Below are 18,830 nucleotides of genomic sequence, written 5' to 3'. Positions count from 1 at the left end.
TCAATCATTTTTTTCATTTTGTGGTTGTCTACACTGGTTTCCAATCCAATCAAAATTCAACAAACGTCAATTGCCAATGTAATATAATTTGAATTTAGTGAAATGATTTGCGACATTATTCGCAATTTCTCTTAATTCTGTTGATGTTAAATCGATTTCGTCTGATATATCTAATTCACGAATTTAATGCCTAATTATTAATTATTTCAAAATTCCAAAAGACGATTCAAATTCAAATTACGTAATCTGTCAATTCTCGTAACAATCACACTAACTGCCAAGATACAATACAAATGTAACTAGGTTGTTCAATCTGAATATTCCATTCAATTTGGACAATATTTCATGAAAATTGACTGAAATAGGGAAAATATCATCTAATACTCGTTGCAGAAGGCAATTCCAACACTCATTTCGCATTCGTGTTGGAATAGGAGCTCAATCTGCAACTTGTTTTAGAATATACCATTAAAAATTCTATCTTATGTTTGGTAATGCTAACCTTCATTTACATATTGAATCAAAAAAGGGAATATTTCTCGATGAAATTTATCTAATATTGAAATTATATAATATAAACAAATATTGCAATATTGTGAAGAACTTTATCCAGAGAATTATTATTCCATATGTAGTTCCAAGGCTAATCTACGAACTGGAAAATTCCAGCAATTGTTATTGTTTGCTGAACTTCAACATAAAACTTCTCATGAAAAACTAGAATATCCGGAAAGCCTGTTTTCAAGCGCTCATTTATATCACATCAATCTCTCAATTAAGCAAATTGTCGACTGATCTGTCATCATTATCGTTTACATCTTTTCGCCTCTTCTTTATTTATTTTATATGAACTACAGCTGGAGACCAGATTAAATTGTTGGGGGATATTTCTATGTAGGTATTGGAGCGATATATTCAAAGTTTGATTCTCATAGGTAATTTTTTTTTCTGCGCGTCACTGATAGACTTATTAACAGGAATAGTAAGTATTTTTCCGAGCAATCCTGATGAATCTCTCTATATTAAAATTCATTGTTGATTGGATGAAAAGGAGTTTCCACCATTTCACGCAAAAACGTAAATTTTCTGGATAAACGAACAATACCAATAATAAATCTCTCGAATCGAAGGAAACATTGCGAGGGGAAAGCTGAAAGGAATATTAAATAAGGTCAGAATGATGTTGTGTTGTTACTTTGCACGATTTCCTTTTGTTGAGAGCCTGAAAAATGATATTACTTCCATTGCACGATTTGGTAAAATCCCACGTGGAAATATTAGATCAGAGAAACGGAAATGTTTAATAAATTTCCATTTTCAACGAATTAATTCAATTCTACATTTTTATCTTTGTTTTATATTTTTTAAGTTTGATGTTTTGACTTTAAACCTAAAATAAGTCATAAAATATGTGGTTTGTAGAAAATTACTCGCATTCAGCTCTGAGAAAACTTTATTTAATGAGTCTAAAATTAATACAACTTTAACTGAATTACAAACGATATGAAAATTTCAATAAATTCATTTTAAATTATTGGAATCTTGTGGTTGATATCAACTCTTCATATTATGTACCAATATACTAAGGATAATCAGATTTTCGATACAAATTATTGATTCTCTCTTTTATCCATTCTCTGTTGTAAGGTGCATATGTATTGGTTGACTTATGAAAAACCAGACATCTTATGTCAGATAGCTGCAACAAAATAAAACACTAATTATAAATTTTTTTATAATTTTCAATCTTAAATGAACCAAATCCGTCCAATTGTTTCGGGGTTAGTTGTAGATATATGTATTTTTTCCAATAAACTCGAAAAATATCGATTCGATTGATTTGAGACACTAGATTGTCAAAAAATTGTTTTATAAGTCAGATATCTCAGAAATTATTTGTCACATTTTCAGAATCTAAAATTCAATTGCAAAGCCGATTTATTGGGATAGAAAATTTTTTTTAGAAAGTTTCGTCCCAGTTTTGTAGTTACTAAAAACCATGAAGAAATATTGAAAAACTACTGACCTCATCAGTAAACTCAATTACTTCTGATATTTTATAAATTATTGATTGCGCTTCAGGCTTCTGTTTTCTTAGATGTTCCTCATACATCTCACAAATGTCTTCCATACATTTTTTAACCGATTCGTAATCGGAAAAAGTTCTAGATTCGGGTTCTGAAGTAGGTTGAATCAAAAGAATTGTGTGTGCCTAGAACAAAAAACATATTGAGAGTATAGTTCAGATGATAGTAGATAGCTAAGGTACTTACAGTTTTAAGTTCTTTTGAATCCATAATTTGCAAGTTGTATTTGGGGAATACCATTTTGAAGTATTTGAGCTTCGATATAACAATGATCAATTTCTATTCTTCAAAACTCGGTTGATGTCAAAATTTTCCACAGACTGGTTGATAAGTCATAGACCTAGAAACATTAAATTTGCAGGGTGGGTCTTCTTCTTCTTCAACCATGGCAGTAACTAAGGACAGGGTAGTTTCTTATCTTGAATACCGCGGTTGAGTTCGTTAATAGGTAAAATCTAACAAGGGGTTCCGTGAATATAGCCATTCCAAAATTAGGATTTTTGTTTATCAGTGAAATTTGAACACAGCGTCAATGCTTTTTTGGAATATTTCAAATTTTAAATATCCTTTCTATTGACATTGGATTATCGATTCCACTGAAAGATATGCAGCATTTCCATGTCCAATTGAGGACTACACGGAATTCCATCCAATTCGATTACGTATATGTACAAACCAGAAAATCGCTTGAACACGTTTAGAATTGAACATGCATTGCAATCATTCGAATTATACAAATTCATCCGAGGCTTGGTTGAAAACGAACGTACGGATTAGCAGGCGCTTTGTAGAATTCGGGATCAAAACAGAAAAATGTCACAACTGCTCAAACATATTCAACATGTTAATTCCAACTAGGACCATTTATAAAGCGCCGGCAGGAGCCACTGTTTTTGAAGTCTTTTTTTTCCCGAGTTCAATTCCAGAGGAGAGAGGTGTTGGTTTTGTTGGAAACCAACAGTTGAGGTGTTATAAAAGGGAATTTCATCAAACACGGCTCGTCAGTGGCGTCACATAGAGGGTGGGTTTTCGAAAACTTGCCATTGGAAATATGGAAAAGTTCCCACATCGGTATTTTATACCTTCAAATCAGTTAATTCAATAACGTAGATCACAAACAAGCTTGCAGTTCAGGGATTACTCCTTCATTTCAGCAATTGTAGCTGTTAAACTGAAATTTTCAAAAAAAATTGATAATATTCTCGATGCTGCCAATTCTCCTAGATGCGAGGTACATACTTGAAACTTCAATATGTTTTAGATCACAGCTTGAATAATGGAAAACGATCGTGTCTGAGAGGCTGTGACCAATATTTTGGGAGATATAACGATTATTGTGCAGATTTTCAATTTTTACCAGTTTTTTCCAAATTTCGAGTTCAAATTTTCATAAACAGAGAGTGTCTTTGCCTATCTGTCCTACTCTAAACTTAGACCAATCCTGAAGTGTCATAGCCTTATCTGTTCTAGCCTTTCTACATGTATAAATAAATAATAATAATAATAAAGTTTTCTAACCAGAAATGTCCTAGTCTTAACTGTCCAAGCCCATAGCAGAAGTATCCTAGACTGAACGTTCCTAACCTTAAGAGTCCTGCATAAAATGAATTATTCTAAAATATTATTTTCTTTTTCGTACTGGTCCCAATCTTATTATATTATATAGAATCTCAGTGTTGTGGAAATCTGGAAAATCTGATGTATCGACTCATGATGGAAATGTCTGAGGCGCCACTGAATTTCATTGTGCCATAAAAGGCTTCCCGCATAACAGAATTAGATTTTTAGGGTCTAGGATGCTGAGGTGATAATTTGAGTGCTCCCAAACTTTATTCAACACTGTTTTATTTAGTCATGAACACAGGTAGATTTTGTCTAAATGAACACACTGTACAACTGTACATCATTCCTTTCATTTCATTAGACCTCATATAAACAAAAAGAACAAAACATTGTATCGTTCAGGTTTTAAGAATCTAAAACTACGATTTAAACTTTTTTTAATAAATAAATAAAATGATAATAATGAATAAAAATAATTTTTTAACGATTTTCGAAACAAATTCCATAAAATGAAATTTTCCATACCTAACCCTTAGAAAATTGAAAAAAAATAAAAGATCCTTTATGGGAGTATTGTCATTATTTCAGAAGTTAGAGGTAAAATCTGAAATTTTCTAGAAAAAAATTGATAATATTCCCGAGGCTGCAACTTCTTCTGAACGTAAGCTACGCCCTTGAAACCTCAGTATGTCTTAGATGGCAACTTGATGTTTGAAAACGGGAGATATAACGATTTTTGGAGGGAAATTCAATTTTTTCCCAAATTTCGAGTCTTTTATTATGCAGTTAATTTTTTTGGCACTAATCGACAATTTCAGAGGCGTCTCAAAAAATGCACAAAACAACATTTTTTCCGCAAACGACATTCAACCATTACAATCGAAATAATTTGAAAAAAAAATTAGGATCAATCTTTAACATTAAAAAACTGACATAACATAAAGACGACACATCTCTTCTCAGAAATACAGGTCCAGAATACGCTATAATCTAGACATGCACATCTCGAGATATGCCCTGTTCACAAAATAATTACCTACATCAAAATTGAATTCGATAAGCCAATATCCAATATTGAATGTCGGTATCAATAGTTACATTGATTCAATCCACGTAACACCCTTAATGGATCGGATGTATAAACGTGATTATTTGAAGGGAATTGGATATCATTCATCAAGTTATGTAGGAGGTCTGTTGATTGCACAAGCAACAGGTAAATCATTTCTGTCGTTCGAAGTGACAATGACCCGCATTTCGAAACACAAGGACATTTGAAATTCCATTATTCGACATTTTGTAGATCGTCATTTCCAAAATTTAGTCTTGATTCATTTAGCATTGAATAACAAAGAATAGTAATAAGTAAAGGGTGTTTTTTTTTAGAGCTATAGAACTTTAAATTGCAATAAAACAACGATGGATTATTCGATTGACATGAATTTTATTTATCCGCAAGATAATCTTGTGACATTACATTTTAAATATGATTTCTGGCATATGATCGCCACGGCTGGCTCGGATGTAGTCCAATCTGGACGTCCAATTTTCGATGACGTTTTCCAACATTTGAGGCCCTATATCGGCAATAACACGGCGAATGTTGTCTTCCAAATGGTCAAGGGTTTGTGGCTTATCCGCATAGACCAATGACTTTACAAAACCCCACAGAAAGTAGTCTAGCGGTATTAAATAACAAGATCTTGGAGGCCAATTCACAGGTCCAAAACGTGAAATTATGCGGTCACCAAACGTGTCTTTCAATAAATCGATTGTGGCACGAGCTGTGTGACATGTTGCGCCGTCTTGTTGGAACCACAGCTCCTGGACATCATGGTTGTTCAATTCAGGAATGAAAAAGTTATTAATCATGGCTCTATACCGATCACCATTGACTGTAACGTTCTTGGCCATCATCGTTTTTGAAGAAGTACGGACCAATGATTCCACCAGACCATAAAGCGCACCAAACAGTCAGTTTTTCTGAATTTAACGGTGTTTCGACGTACCCTTGAAGATTAGCTTCACTCCAAATGCGTCAGTTTTGTTTGTTGACGTAGCCATTCAACCAGAAGTGCGCTTCATCGCTGAACAAAATAAAATGTACGTAGTGCGCGATACGTTTTCCGCACAGAACCATTATTATCGAAATAAAATTGCACTATTTGCAAGCGTTGTTCAGGCGTGAGTCGATTCATTATGATTTACCAAACCAAACTGAGAAAAAATCACTTGACAGCTGTTAAATCGGTCGCCATCTTGAACAGTAATGCCAACTTAAAGTTATATACCTCGAAAAAAAAACACCCGTTATTATTCACTGTTTTATCTTTGTCAAGAGAGTAAGCATAACCTTGACGTTGATGTTAAAGATTTTGGATGTTTTGGACAGCTTTCACCGACTGCTTTTCACTTAATTGACTTTGTCTCTGACTCAGGAGTGTAGTGACGAATACACGTTTTATCCATTGTCACATATTGACGAAAAAATCCTATTTATCCTGCTCAAACTGCTCTAAACAGCTCAGCGTTCAGAATCGACGATGCGATGTTACTTTTGATCAGTGATGAGCAAAGCTTTCTCATAGACAAATTTTCACGTAAAATAATGATATCTAATATCTTCAACTCCACTGATATTCCACGCAATTTTAGTTTACAATCACTCAGAACTATTTCGTGGAATTTTTTATGATTTCTGAAACAACATACCACCTTTTAACTGTTGTTGTCGATGATGCAGAGTCTGAATAACACTCATCAAACCAAAGCTTTGCTTGCTCAGTATTTCGTCCCATCATCATTGAAAATAATGAACCAAATTTTCCAGATCTGGCAACTGTCCCCTTCTGGCTTGCAGCGATTACAAAGTCGCCTAATACGCAAGTTGATACTTATTGCGAATCATGAATAACATTCCCTTCTATTAACTCCATAAACTGTTGAATTTATGGAGCACTCAAACAGTGCATTAATGCACCTTGGAACTCGGGTCCACAGCATAAATCCGATACGAGCCGAAATGACCATGTGGAACAGCAGGCGGCAGAGGAAGTCAAACAAAACGCGGAACTGGAGGAATGGAGAAGTGCAGACCGGAAAGTGCTCTAATGCCAAAAGTTCGTTGGAAGCTGAATCCACCTACCGAACTTTGTATGGGATGTTCCCAGCCAGATACACATGTTACGATTGTTGAAATTATATAGAAATTTGGCAGTTTCAGCTCGCCTGGAGGGATTAAAGTCTGGATGTTTTGTTGAATGGTTTAGAGGGGTTATTACACTCGAAGGAGGTCATTTCTTCAAATTGATTTATTGATAATAGAAGGATTATACAGGGTGCGCCATGGGTGGTTCTCTTTGCTCAAAATATCACTACGATGGTACAAGAATGTTGGAGTTGGTCTTTTTCCGAGTGAATAGCGTACTTTTAAGTCCTGATTATACATATAGGGTGCGCTATATTTCGGGTGTTTTTTTTTCGAGGAATATAACTTTAAGTTAGCATTACTGTTCAAGATGGTGACCGATTTAACAGCTGTCAAGTGATTTATTCTCGGTTTGGTTTGGCAATTCATCATGAATAGACTCACGCCTGAAGAACGCTTGCAAATAGTGCAATTTTATTTAAAAAATAATGGTTCTAAATAATGGATTTTCATAAGCGAATTTTGTTTAGTGATGAAGCGCACTTCTGGTTGAAGTGCTACGTCAACAAACAAAACTGCCGCATTTGGAGTGAAGCTAATCTTCAAGTGTATGTCGAAACACCGATACATCCAGAAAAACTGACTGTTTGGTGCGCTTTATGGGCTAGTGGAATCATTGGTCCGTACTTCTTCAAAAACGATGATGGCCAGAACGTTACAGTCGATGGTGATCGGTATAGAGCCATGATTACTAACTTTTTCATTCCTGAATTGAACAACCATGATGTCCAGGAGCTGTGGTTCCAACAAGACGGCGCAACATGTCACACAGCTCGTGCCACAATCGATTTATTGAAAGACACGTTTGGTGACCGCCTAATTTCACGTTTTGGACCTGTGAATTGGCCTCCAAGATCTTGTGATTTAACACCGTTGGACTACTTTCTGTGGGGCTATGTAAAGTCATTGGTCTATGCGGATGAGCCACAAACCCTTGACCATTTGGAAGACAATATTCGCCTTGTTGAAATGTTGTTTTTTCATTTATATCATAAAACGTTTATTCATCTAGATGAAAATCTGTTCAAAATGTGTCTAATTGTGATTGAATCTTCTAAAAATAATAAAGCCAAGAAAAATTTCTATACATAATTACGATTGTTCCATTGTTTGTGTGGTAAATAGCACCATCCTGTTGAAAATATACGTTGTCCACATCAATATATTTCAATTCTGGCCATGAAAATTATTAATAATAGCTCAGTAGCGCCGTAACAGTTGCACCAGCCCAAAAACCGCATCAAACAGTGACACGTTTAGACTAGGAAGGCTTTTCAACAATCATTCTTCAATTTTAATGATAATAATAATAAAAACCTGGGTTTTCGTCAACACTACTGGCTACAGCAGCAATATTTTCTTGAGCGACGCACACGGTTTAGATTCTTCACATCACTAACTCGTCTCAACAGCTGAAATTTTTCCACCAGTTCCACTATTGTCGGCCTAGAAGGTGCTTCACAACGATCCAAATTTGGGCTTTTTTTCGATATCTCTCATCTAAACGTTTTTAAGGCTTTTTATGAATATAATTTAACATTTTTGGATGTTAGAATTTTTTCTCCTCATAATTTTGGGAAATTTTAACGTTCCACATAAGACTTATAAGAATAAATTTGAAAAAACCTTAACATTAACGAATCATATTTTTTTCTTTAAAAATATCCAACCCCATAATTTTTATTCTTCGCAAATCCCATCCTATCAACCTGCAAATTCGTAAGCTCTTTCCATTCACATTTGTTCCTTCATCCAATCGATATTCCGATATGCAAAGCATGGCATCATGAAGCATCTACGTAATTACTCACTAAAATTGAGCTGGAGATATCTAAACCATAATAATTTGATCAACCTTGAATCAACCCATCCATGAAATGGCTTTTGCGTCAATTTCGAAATGGGATCTCTGCCACTCTCGTAAAATAGAGAGCTTAGTAAATTTCCACCTCTCTTCATCTATATTCACAGTTTCTGATGTCATTCTATTCGAAAAAAATTGAAAATCTCTGATTTGAAGTTAGCAGCTCTTCACACTTGTTCAATTTCGTAATATATGATTTTTTCATATTACGTAACCCAGTTAACTTTCAGAGTGAAAAAAACCATAAATTAGGTGATAATTTCAACACAATGTTATTCATCACTTTTTTAGACGATTCTTTTTAGGTAAACAAAAAACATACAAAACTGACAAGAGCATTTTCAAAGGTACAATATTTCCCAGATCGATATATGCCATTGTAAAGGGTGTTTTTTTTAGAGCTATACAACTTTGAATTGCAATAAAACAACGATGGATCATTCGATTGACATTAATTTTATTTATCCGCAAGATAATCTTGTGGCATTACATTTTAAATATGATTTCTGGCATATGACCGCCACGGTTGGCTCGGATGTAGTCCAATCGGGACGTCCAATTTTCGATTACTTTTTCCAACATTTGTGGCCGTATATCGGCAATAACACGGCGAATGTTGTCTTCCAAATGGTTAAGGGTTTGTGGCTTATCCGCATAGATCAATGACTTTACATAGCCCCACAGAAAGTATTCTAGCGGTGTTAAATCACAAGATCTTGGAGGCCAATACACAGGTCCAAAACGTGAAATTAGGCGGTCACCAAACGTGTCTTTCAATAAATCGATTGTGGCACGAGCTGTGTGACATGTTGCGCCGTCTTGTTAGAACCACAGCTCCTGGACATCATGGTTGTTCAATTCATGAATGAAAAAGTTAGTAATCATGGCTCTATACCGATCACCATTTATTGTAACGTTCTGGCCATCATCGTTTTTGAAGAAGTACTGACCAATGATTCCACCAGCCCATAAAGCGCACCAAACAGTCAGTTTTTCTGGATATAACGGTGTTTCGACATACACTTGAGGATTAGCTTCACTCTAAATGCGGCAGTTTTGTTTGTTGACGTAGCCATTCAACCAGAAGTGCGCTTCATCGCTAAACAAAATAAAATGGACGTAGTGCGCGATACGTATTCCGCACAGAATCCTTATTTTCGAAATAAAATTGCACTATTTGCAAGCTTTGTTCATGCGTGAGTCTATTCATGATGAATTGCCAAACCAAACTGAGAATAAATCACTTGCCAGCTGTTAAATCGGTCGCCATCTTGAATAGTAATGCCAACTTAAAGTTATATACCTCGAAAAAAACACCCATTATATCGAGGAATGAAGAAGGAAAGCGTTTGAAGAAAAACGTCCAAAACGAACAAGATCTTAAATATCAGCTGGCAAGGTTATGGCATCCGTATTTTAGACGCGCATGATTCATTGACTACCTACACAAAGTCAACAGTGAATATTACATAACGTTATTGAATCGATATGGTGCAGAAATTTTGAAAAAATGTCCTCAAATGCAAAGTAAAAAAAATCTTTTTCGCCAAGACAATGCTCCTTGTCACAAATCGATGAAAACCATGGTACAATTGAACGAATTGTGCCTCCAACACCCAGATTATTCTCCAGATCTGGCCCCAAGTCATAACTGGCTTTTTGAATGCTCAAGGGAAAGAAATTTGTCCCTAATGAAGAAGTGATTGCTGAGGTTAATTTGATATTGCAAATTACAAATTAAATCGCTTATATATTCCAGACTTCCAACTGCGCATTGTTAAAGTAAAACTTTTCGGATGCAAAATATGCGTAAACAATGAACCTTGTTATTCTTTGATCGATTTTCGGGTTCTATGCAACCCCTATAGAGGCGCTACTGTCTGGAATCGGTAACGGTTGCAGGATATCCTGCAGGAACTGTGAATGACCTTATTATATCCCTGCGCACAGTGCCAAATATGGCGGCAGGGATATGTGTCAAATAATATTGTTTTCATGATGTAAATACAATAATATAATGAAAAAAACGATGTTGAGTGTAACTGAGAGATTTAACAGTATCAATGTGATTATTTTGATCTATCTCATGTTTTTACCGACGAGTAAGTATAGAATTTTTTTCACATGTTGTGATTCTATGGTTAGTTTTTCTTTGTATCTTCGTAGGAAAATTATTCAGTTTGCTCCATGAACTTCACTGAATCTTTTTAGTTTATTATAATTGTCGATATCGTATGCAGTTGTGTAGGCTCAGTTAGTTCAAAAAGATGCAAATGCTCAATATCATTTTTGTTTGTTGTTAGCGATTATCAACATTTGTTGATATTTTCACAGTTTTTGTTTCTGCATTAAATGTAAATAAAAATATAGAATAGAAGAATCTCAGAATTTAATTGATTTCGTCTGAAAGTCATCCAAAAATTTTCTCTTGGAATTTGCAGCTTTCAGATCTTTCAAGATTTAAGAAATTGAGTTCTGTATGCAGCCAAGGCTCGATAATTATTGATCATTAGCAATTATGATTTCCACGTTTTTTCGATTGCAGATTAACATAACCTTAGAAATAATACCCATCCTGAGGTCTACTGTCAGATAATTTTACCAAATCTAGAAGTTTGTTTTTTCGAGGTTATTAAGATGTTTTCACACTTACTCTGCAATTCGGGATGGAAACGAATAAAAAAAATAGAAAAAATGAGGAAAACAATGTCATCAAACCTTTCCTCAGTTAAGATTCTCCCTCGATAATTCTTAAAGTATTCATTTTAGGTATAGGGTTTCCTTAAGTAACCCCCACTATTTTTGTACGTAGAATCGACTGAAATAATAAAAACATATAGGTTCTAATTTGAAAATCTTGAGTTTTGATGAATTTGAGTTGTCCAACTTCATGATCTTCTTATGAACACTCTGTACATTTTTGGTTCAAAACGCAAACAGTCTTATAATATGTACATGCATAATCGAAAAAAAAAATTCAAAAAACGAGAATCCTCATCGCCATCATTTTTTTATAATAATAATAAGAGAGTTTATTCATGAAAATACATTCAATAAACTCTATAATACTGTAGAGTTTTATAAAAATATAAACTGTGCACAGTAATGAACATAAAATTTACTCTTTATATACCGCAAAATATATTAGCTTCTAATTAAGTGGAACAAACGTGTGGTTCATCACAGATAATGGTCGAAATCCTGTATTATATTCCTCAAAATCCTGTAGTATATCTGTCGAAATCGTGCTTTAAGGGGGGCATATTCTGTATTTTTCTTTGTCATATTCGTGTGTACATTAATAGTTCTGATTTATCGTTTTATGTAATTTTGTTTTATCAAAGTCTATTATTCATTTTTTCAGTTTTCTTTTAAATGATATTTTGTTCTTCACATTTTTTATTTCTCGTGGTACTAGGGGGAAAAGTCTCGGGGCTATGTAGGTGCAACATCTTTGGCCTATCCTCTTTACTGATCTTGGGCGTTCAAAGTTTTTTTTCGGCAGTTTTTGTACGATATTGATGGTCTTTCGCTTTGACATTAATTTTTCGTTCCTATTAACTCATGAACCGTTGAGTTTTTACCCAAGGTATGGCATATTGCCGAAATTGTCGTCAAAAAAGCTATCTAACGATGCAATAATATACTGGGTGTGCCATTTGAAATAAGGAATTAGTAGTCTGTTTTCGGTATAACCGGATATTGTAAAAATCTGTAAATATTTTAGGGAGAAACATCATTGTCTCAAACCCCAATATGCAAATTTTCAGCTAAAAATTATGATTAATTTTCCATAAACGTCTAATAGGCCATCCCGGTGAATCACCCTGTATCTCTTGTATAAACTCAATTCGGGACCTCTCAGTCCACGCAAACAAGCTCCCCAGACCCAGACACAGCAGCAACAAGTCAAAAATCAATTCTCCCAGACTTCTCATCCGATTCACATCAATTAAAGGACAGTACACACACAAAGTTGCTAAACGAACGTTGCGATCCGGGGAGAGATGACGCCCAACGCCCGAAATTGCTAACTTGAATGGACGTTAATTGTGAGCTACGGAGTGTAATTGCAACATCCAGAATCCTCCGTTTCGCCTCACAGGAAACTAGGAGCGGACATTATCGATCGTCTGTCTCGTAGGTTTGCTATTTTTAGCGTAATGATGCTTAAATACATATGGGACTCGGAGATTCATCTAACTTCTCCAGGGCTCGAAACCTGGACGAGAAGAGGCGGGCGCTTTAGTTTTTTCTGGAGATTCTGGATGAAAATTGATATTGCAATCGGGTTTTACGTATCCCGGGGATCCTCTAAGACCGCTCGAGTGGTTTGGGATGATAGGCGATTTGAAGATCTCATCTCGGTAATGCATCGAGGAAAGTCGAAGGGGGAACTAAGGAAAATGTTCGAGAAGGGAGTAAATAAGCTAAGCAGGGGGGAGGAGAATAAACAACCCAAGTTTATGGAAGTAGAGAAGGAAATAATTTATGATCCGAGATTACTCTTTCATTCATGTTTGGTTTGGTATATTGAAAAAAAACTAAAAAAAATAATAATAATAAATAAAAATGTTAGCCCCCCTTGAATTCAATACAATTCAGTATCGAATAAAAAAAAAAGGTTGTCTGCCTTCCAGAGAATAAACCTCAATGCTCGTGATCAAGATACATTAATTTTCAAGGCAAAAAACAAAGAAGTTTTGTTAATAAAATAAAACGAAGTAATTTCCACTATGTTATTTAATTGTTAGCAACAATTGTTTCGCCACACTGTGGCTTCATCAGGCTACATTTCTGAACTGATGTAGCCTGATGAAGCCACAGTGTGGCGAAACAATTGTTGCTAACAATTAAATAACATAGTGGAAATTACTTCGTTTTATTTTATTTATAATGAATTTCCGCCAAGTAAGGACCGAATCCATTAAATAAGTTTTGTTAAATTCAAGTCTATAGAAATTGACTAGAAAAAATTATGAAATTTCAGAGATGTATTGCTCTGATACTGAATACAATATTTTTTACCGCAAGGTTTAAGGCCGAATAGTTTAGGAGGTATGAATTTTTCAATTTTGAATAAAACGCTGATTACAGCATTCCAAGCTTGTGATGAAATACTTTCTAATGCTGGTAATCTCGGAGCTACAGGTTCCATTCCGAAGATGTTGAATACCTTTCCCCCTTTTTCTCAAATCTTTGGATCTGTAATTATCTTCGAGATAGTTGAAAATACTAAATTTTTGTGAGTACTGACTGAATGACAACATTTTTATGGTATTAGTACAACCTTCCTCTTTAACTAACGGGTGTTTTTTTCGAGGTATATAACTTTAAGTTGGCATAACTGTTCAAGATGGCGACCGATTTGACAGCTGTCAAGTGATTTATTCTCAGTTTGGTTTGGCAATTCATCATGAATAGACTCACGCCTGAACAACGCTTGCAAATAGTGCAATTTTATTTCGAAAATAATGGTTCTGTGCGGAATACGTATCGCGCACTACGTCCATTTTATTTTGTTTAGCGATGAAGCGCACTTCTGATTGAATGGCTACGTCAACAAACAAAACAGCTGCATTTGGAGTGAAGCTTATCCTCAAGTGTATGTCGAAAGACCGTTACATCCAGAAAAACTGACTATTTGGTGCGCTTTATGGGCTGGTGGAATCATTGGTCCGTACTTCTTCAAAAACGATGATGGCCAGAACGTTACAGTCAATGGTGATCGGTATAGAGCCATGATTACTAACTTTTTCATTCCTGAATTGAACAACCATGATGTCCAGGAGCTGTGGTTCCAACAAGACGGCGCATCATGTCACACAGCTCGTGCCACAATCGATTTATTGAAAGACACGTTTGGTGACCGCCTAATTTCACGTTTTGGACCTGTGAAATCCGGACTACGACTTATATAACCCAGTATAATGAAACCTATATTAAATTAGAGAATTATGTCTCACATAACTAACGTATAACGTCCATAAAGAAAAAACCCCCAGGAATATGAGTCTCGGCCATAAAAACAAAGTGCTCTTTCAGCTTTACCTCACAGAAAAAACGTCTAAGTGGCAAACTCAAAATATTTTATGGCTCTAACGCTGAAACTAAACTTCACTAATGCCTTAAGTAAACCCCAACTTCTCGAACAAAACTGCCATTAGCTCCAAACTTCTATAAGAACACTGAGAATTCTTAACAGACCGTTAACTGAAAATTGTTGATCGAAAGAATTGAAGACCAGCAAAGGGTTGAAGCGTTGACGTCGTATGGGACTTCCATTAGGGATCTAATGGGATGAAATTGACGTAAAAAGGATATAAATGCTATTTCTGGAACCTCGGTCAATGCATGCTGGCATTAGGGGCATATTAAAGACGTAAATCTGCGGTTAATGTCTGATCCATCTGAAATATGAGAGTTTCAAGGGTGTGTTACTGGCCCTTGCGCTTGGTATGGAGCTGAATTGTTTGCGTCGACCCTTAATTCCTCTTCAATGTAACAGGAATTCTGGAATACACCTCCATATCGCGGTAATTAAACGAAATATCTTCGGTATTTTGATTGCGTGGCGCATTCGCCATTTTGTAATGACCTTTAGTCGCTCGTATTATTGTTTCATTAACAGTATTTAACAGTAAAATATGTGCTTCTATATTTCATGAAGATAAGGAAGGTCGAATAGCAGGGTTTTGAAACAAACAAAAATATTTTAACTATTTAACTGGGTATTTATTTGAAAAACAAATATTTATCAAATGTTCAATTTATATCGCTTCATAAACGTATTTGTCATTTATTCATTCGAAAAATGAGCCACCAAGAGGGATATAGATTTGGAAATATTTCTTCAAAGTTATTCAAATGAAATTGCCGAATTGGTGTCTCTTACATTCTTACACTGCGCAAAAAAATTAACGCACATTCTGAAAATCTCAATTTTAATGAAAGTTAACTCTACATTGACTTTATAACTTATTTTTTATGTTCTCTCGGGAAGGTTTTCAACGAAACAAGACACATTCAATGGAAGAAAAATTCAGGATTTCACCGAATCTTATGTGAAAGAAGAGAAATAAACAATTTTCAAAATACTGGAATGCTGATAAGTGATTTAATACTTGGTTTTTCCACCCCTTGCGTTAATTACAGCTCGGCAACGACGGTTCATACTCAAAATGAGTGATCTTAAAATGTTCTGATCTAATCCTTCCCAGATTTCTCTGAGTTGGATTCCTAAGTCATTAAGAGTAACTGGATGATTTTCTGAACTTCTCAGCCTTCTATTGAGGTTGTCCCAAACCTGCTCAATCGGATTGAGATCTGGCCTTCTTGGTGGCCATTCCATTCGAAAGACTTCAACCTCTTCAAGGTACTACTGAACGATGCGCGCACGATGGGGTCTGGCACTACATGCTCTTCAAGAATGTTCCTTATATACCTATCAGCATTCATAGCTCCATTATCAACGACCACTAGGTCTGTGCGAGAAGTCAAAGATATTCCACCCCATACCATAATCGATCCTCCCCCGAAACCAGTAGTATTCAGAGGAAATTGCACTGAGCATATCTTTCATGTGGACGTCTGTATACAAGGGAACGTCGATCACAATGGTAGAGGCAGAATCTAGACTCATCTGTGAAGAGAACTCTTTCCCAATCAGCCTCTTCCCAATGGATATGCTCTCTCGCAAAATCCAAACGCGCCCTTCGATGGGCTGGGGTAAGAGCTGGGCCTCTTTCCGCGACACGAGGCTTTAAATCATATTCTCTGAGGCGATTTCTTATTGTCTGAGTGCTAATTTGCACCCCATGAGTTTGCTTAAGCTGATTTTGAAGGAGGCGAGTAGTTGCAAACCGTTGTCTCAACGAAGAAACTCCCAAGTAACGTTCTTGAATGGCAGTAGAGTTACCCGTGGTCTACCCTGTCCTGGTCTTCGGATATTTATACCTGTCTCCTTGAATCGCTGCAACATTCTGGAGACACTTGTATGGGAAACTCCAAACCTTCCTGCAATTCTTGAGTATGTCCACCCTTTTTCTCGCAAAACTACAGCTTGGGCACATTCCTCTTGGATCAAATTGGGATAGCATAGCGATCTAGTGTAGAAAATCAAACGAAAGAAAAACTATTGATCACTAGAATTGATCGAGAACAACTGATTTCAGAATGGAGCCAATACATTCAAAATCTGATAATCTCATTTTTTTTATTCCTGCTGGGAAAAAACATCTGTATTGAAGAAAAACGTTGAAAGTGGATAACATATGCATGCATAATTCTGATAAAAATAATTATCATTGAGAACACCTTCAGTTTTAGAATGAATTTGAGATTTCCATAATGTGCGTTAATTTTTTTGCGCAGTGTAAGTGACTTGAAATCAGCCTGTAGATTATGTCTATTTCCAAATAAGGACGCATATCAGAAGTCCCAAATCAATAATTTGCTTAAATTTTTGAATCCTTCAATTTACCCACCCATTTTCATACCTTTCAGAGCTGCTACTCCATCCCTTTCTTCTTCTAATTACCCTATCACCCCCTCCCCACCCCTTTTCCAAACAGCGCATCCTGAAAACACAGGCTCCCAAGAGGAAAATCGGTAACACTCCGTATAATCGGATTAGTTCTAATTCAAAATCGATGACGCTGCAGATTCCAAAACTCTCTTTCGAATTCTCTCAAAATCCGTTGCAGGAAATTGCTACTCGAGAATTCTGAAATTCATCATTCGTAACCATAACAACTGAAAGCTTTTCCATATCGATTTGCAGACTCCAGCGAGATCCAGTACAGGACCAAATGGGCGAGTGAGAAGCACCACGACCTCTGGTGTTACAGGTGCGACACTATGGTAGACGGTGAGAGCTGTCTGGATCTACATGGCAACCACACTTGGATGAACATGAAATGCTCGAAGGATCAGAAAAAGTGTCAGGTAAAAATTTCGAACGGAAATATATTCGCTGAAGGTCCCCACGTCCATATTTGCCGTACGGCTTATCCGTCTGACAAGACGCATGGCAATCCCTACCTTTAGTTCTTATTCCGAATTAAAATATTTATAGGATTTTTGTGTATTTCATTATTTTCTGGATTTTCGTGGAAGATATCACTCATATTTAAAAAAATTTTAATAGGCTATTCGACAGTATAAAAAGTATTGTCTTATTCATTGAATGTTGCAAAGATTGAACTTCTGAAAATGGTATCAAGATATTGGCGATCTAATTTAATTTCACTTTTTTTATCGATATTTTTTTATAAATTATGCAAATTATAAATAACTCCTTTTTACGAGCTCAATAAACATCAATAAATAATTCGAGAGGATTTGAAGCACTTCTCAAAGTGGATTGTTATGATACAGAATACCAAATGATTTGACGAGAAATTACAATATTAATAAAGCTCAAATGCCGGTCCCCGCTGGGTGACTTGTCGTACGACTTGTTGGACCGCAATTCCAACCTTTAGCTAATTGAACTATTGCTTGTCTTTTGTGCAGGTGAGAAGGATATCTATGTCTACGAGCACAGATGAAATAACCGGCAAACCACATCTGTGGCTGTTGCAGAGAAACTGCAGTGAATCTTGTGAACCAGGCTGTATAGTGATTGGTGAAAGGACTAAGCTCCATTCCTGTATAACTTGCTGTGACGAACACAATTTTTGTAATTCGGGTAGTTCTGCTCAATCTATTTATCTTTCGGTTGTGATTTTAGGTCTTGTATTATTTAGAATTATGGATACATCATTGAAAAATTTCTTTTTTGTCTCATTTAGAACTGAAAGGATTTTTGATAAATTGTTTTGAAATAAAATACGTATATTGAAAATACATGTGTTTTATTTTTCGAATCTTCACTATAACATATTACAGCTGTTTACAATAAATATCTACCTTACATCTTTATTTTTATATTGTTACAGATTGTCTCACCTAAAACAATTCTGAAGAATATTTTTTGATTTAATATTTTCAATAATAAAAGCCCATACTTACGAAAATATTGAGATGAACATTTTCATTTGGACCACCCTGCAACTCATGGACGTTAAATTCAATTAAAACGAAACAAATTGGACTGCCCAAATAT

The 18,830-nt window shown here is 35.5% G+C and overlaps 2 protein-coding genes across 2 annotated transcripts; one reads left to right on the top strand and one right to left on the bottom strand.

Annotated features, from left to right (window-relative positions):
- Positions 1–1,435: 1,435 nt before the first annotated feature.
- LOC123675834 (enhancer of rudimentary homolog) lies at positions 1,436–2,419 on the bottom strand. Its single transcript, XM_045611376.1, has 3 exons — positions 2,274–2,419; positions 2,027–2,212; positions 1,436–1,699 (listed from the first exon to the last, which is right to left on the bottom strand). The coding sequence occupies exons 1-3, from the start codon at positions 2,325–2,327 to the stop codon at positions 1,583–1,585; spliced, it is 357 nt and encodes a 118-aa protein (XP_045467332.1). The 5' UTR covers positions 2,328–2,419; the 3' UTR covers positions 1,436–1,582.
- Positions 2,420–10,374: 7,955 nt separating this feature from the next.
- LOC123675833 lies at positions 10,375–18,562 on the top strand. Its single transcript, XM_045611375.1, has 3 exons — positions 10,375–10,824; positions 17,505–17,668; positions 18,239–18,562. Exons 1-3 carry the CDS (start codon positions 10,740–10,742, stop codon positions 18,545–18,547), a joined length of 558 nt encoding a protein of 185 aa, XP_045467331.1. The 5' UTR covers positions 10,375–10,739; the 3' UTR covers positions 18,548–18,562.
- The last annotated feature ends 268 nt before the right edge of the window (positions 18,563–18,830 follow it).

The sequence above is a fragment of the Harmonia axyridis genome, chromosome 3, assembly GCF_914767665.1.
Source record: "Harmonia axyridis chromosome 3, icHarAxyr1.1, whole genome shotgun sequence".
NCBI classification, from domain to species: Eukaryota; Metazoa; Arthropoda; class Insecta; order Coleoptera; family Coccinellidae; genus Harmonia; species Harmonia axyridis.
Note: the sequence above shows the minus strand (reverse complement) of the source record. Positions and strands in the feature narration are given on the sequence as shown.

Coding starts and splice junctions, on each gene's coding strand:
- LOC123675834 (XM_045611376.1), bottom strand. CDS start 2,327: ATGGTATTCCCCAAATACAACTTGCAAATTATGGATTCAAAAGAACTT. Junction 2,213..2,273: donor ATTCAAAAGAACTTAAAACT/GTAAGTACCTTA, acceptor TTTTTGTTCTAG/GCACACACAATTCTTTTGAT. Junction 1,700..2,026: donor TAATTGAGTTTACTGATGAG/GTCAGTAGTTTT, acceptor ATTTTGTTGCAG/CTATCTGACATAAGATGTCT.
- LOC123675833 (XM_045611375.1), top strand. CDS start 10,740: ATGAAAAAAACGATGTTGAGTGTAACTGAGAGATTTAACAGTATCAAT. Junction 10,825..17,504: donor TCTCATGTTTTTACCGACGA/GTAAGTATAGAA, acceptor ATCGATTTGCAG/ACTCCAGCGAGATCCAGTAC. Junction 17,669..18,238: donor AGGATCAGAAAAAGTGTCAG/GTAAAAATTTCG, acceptor TCTTTTGTGCAG/GTGAGAAGGATATCTATGTC.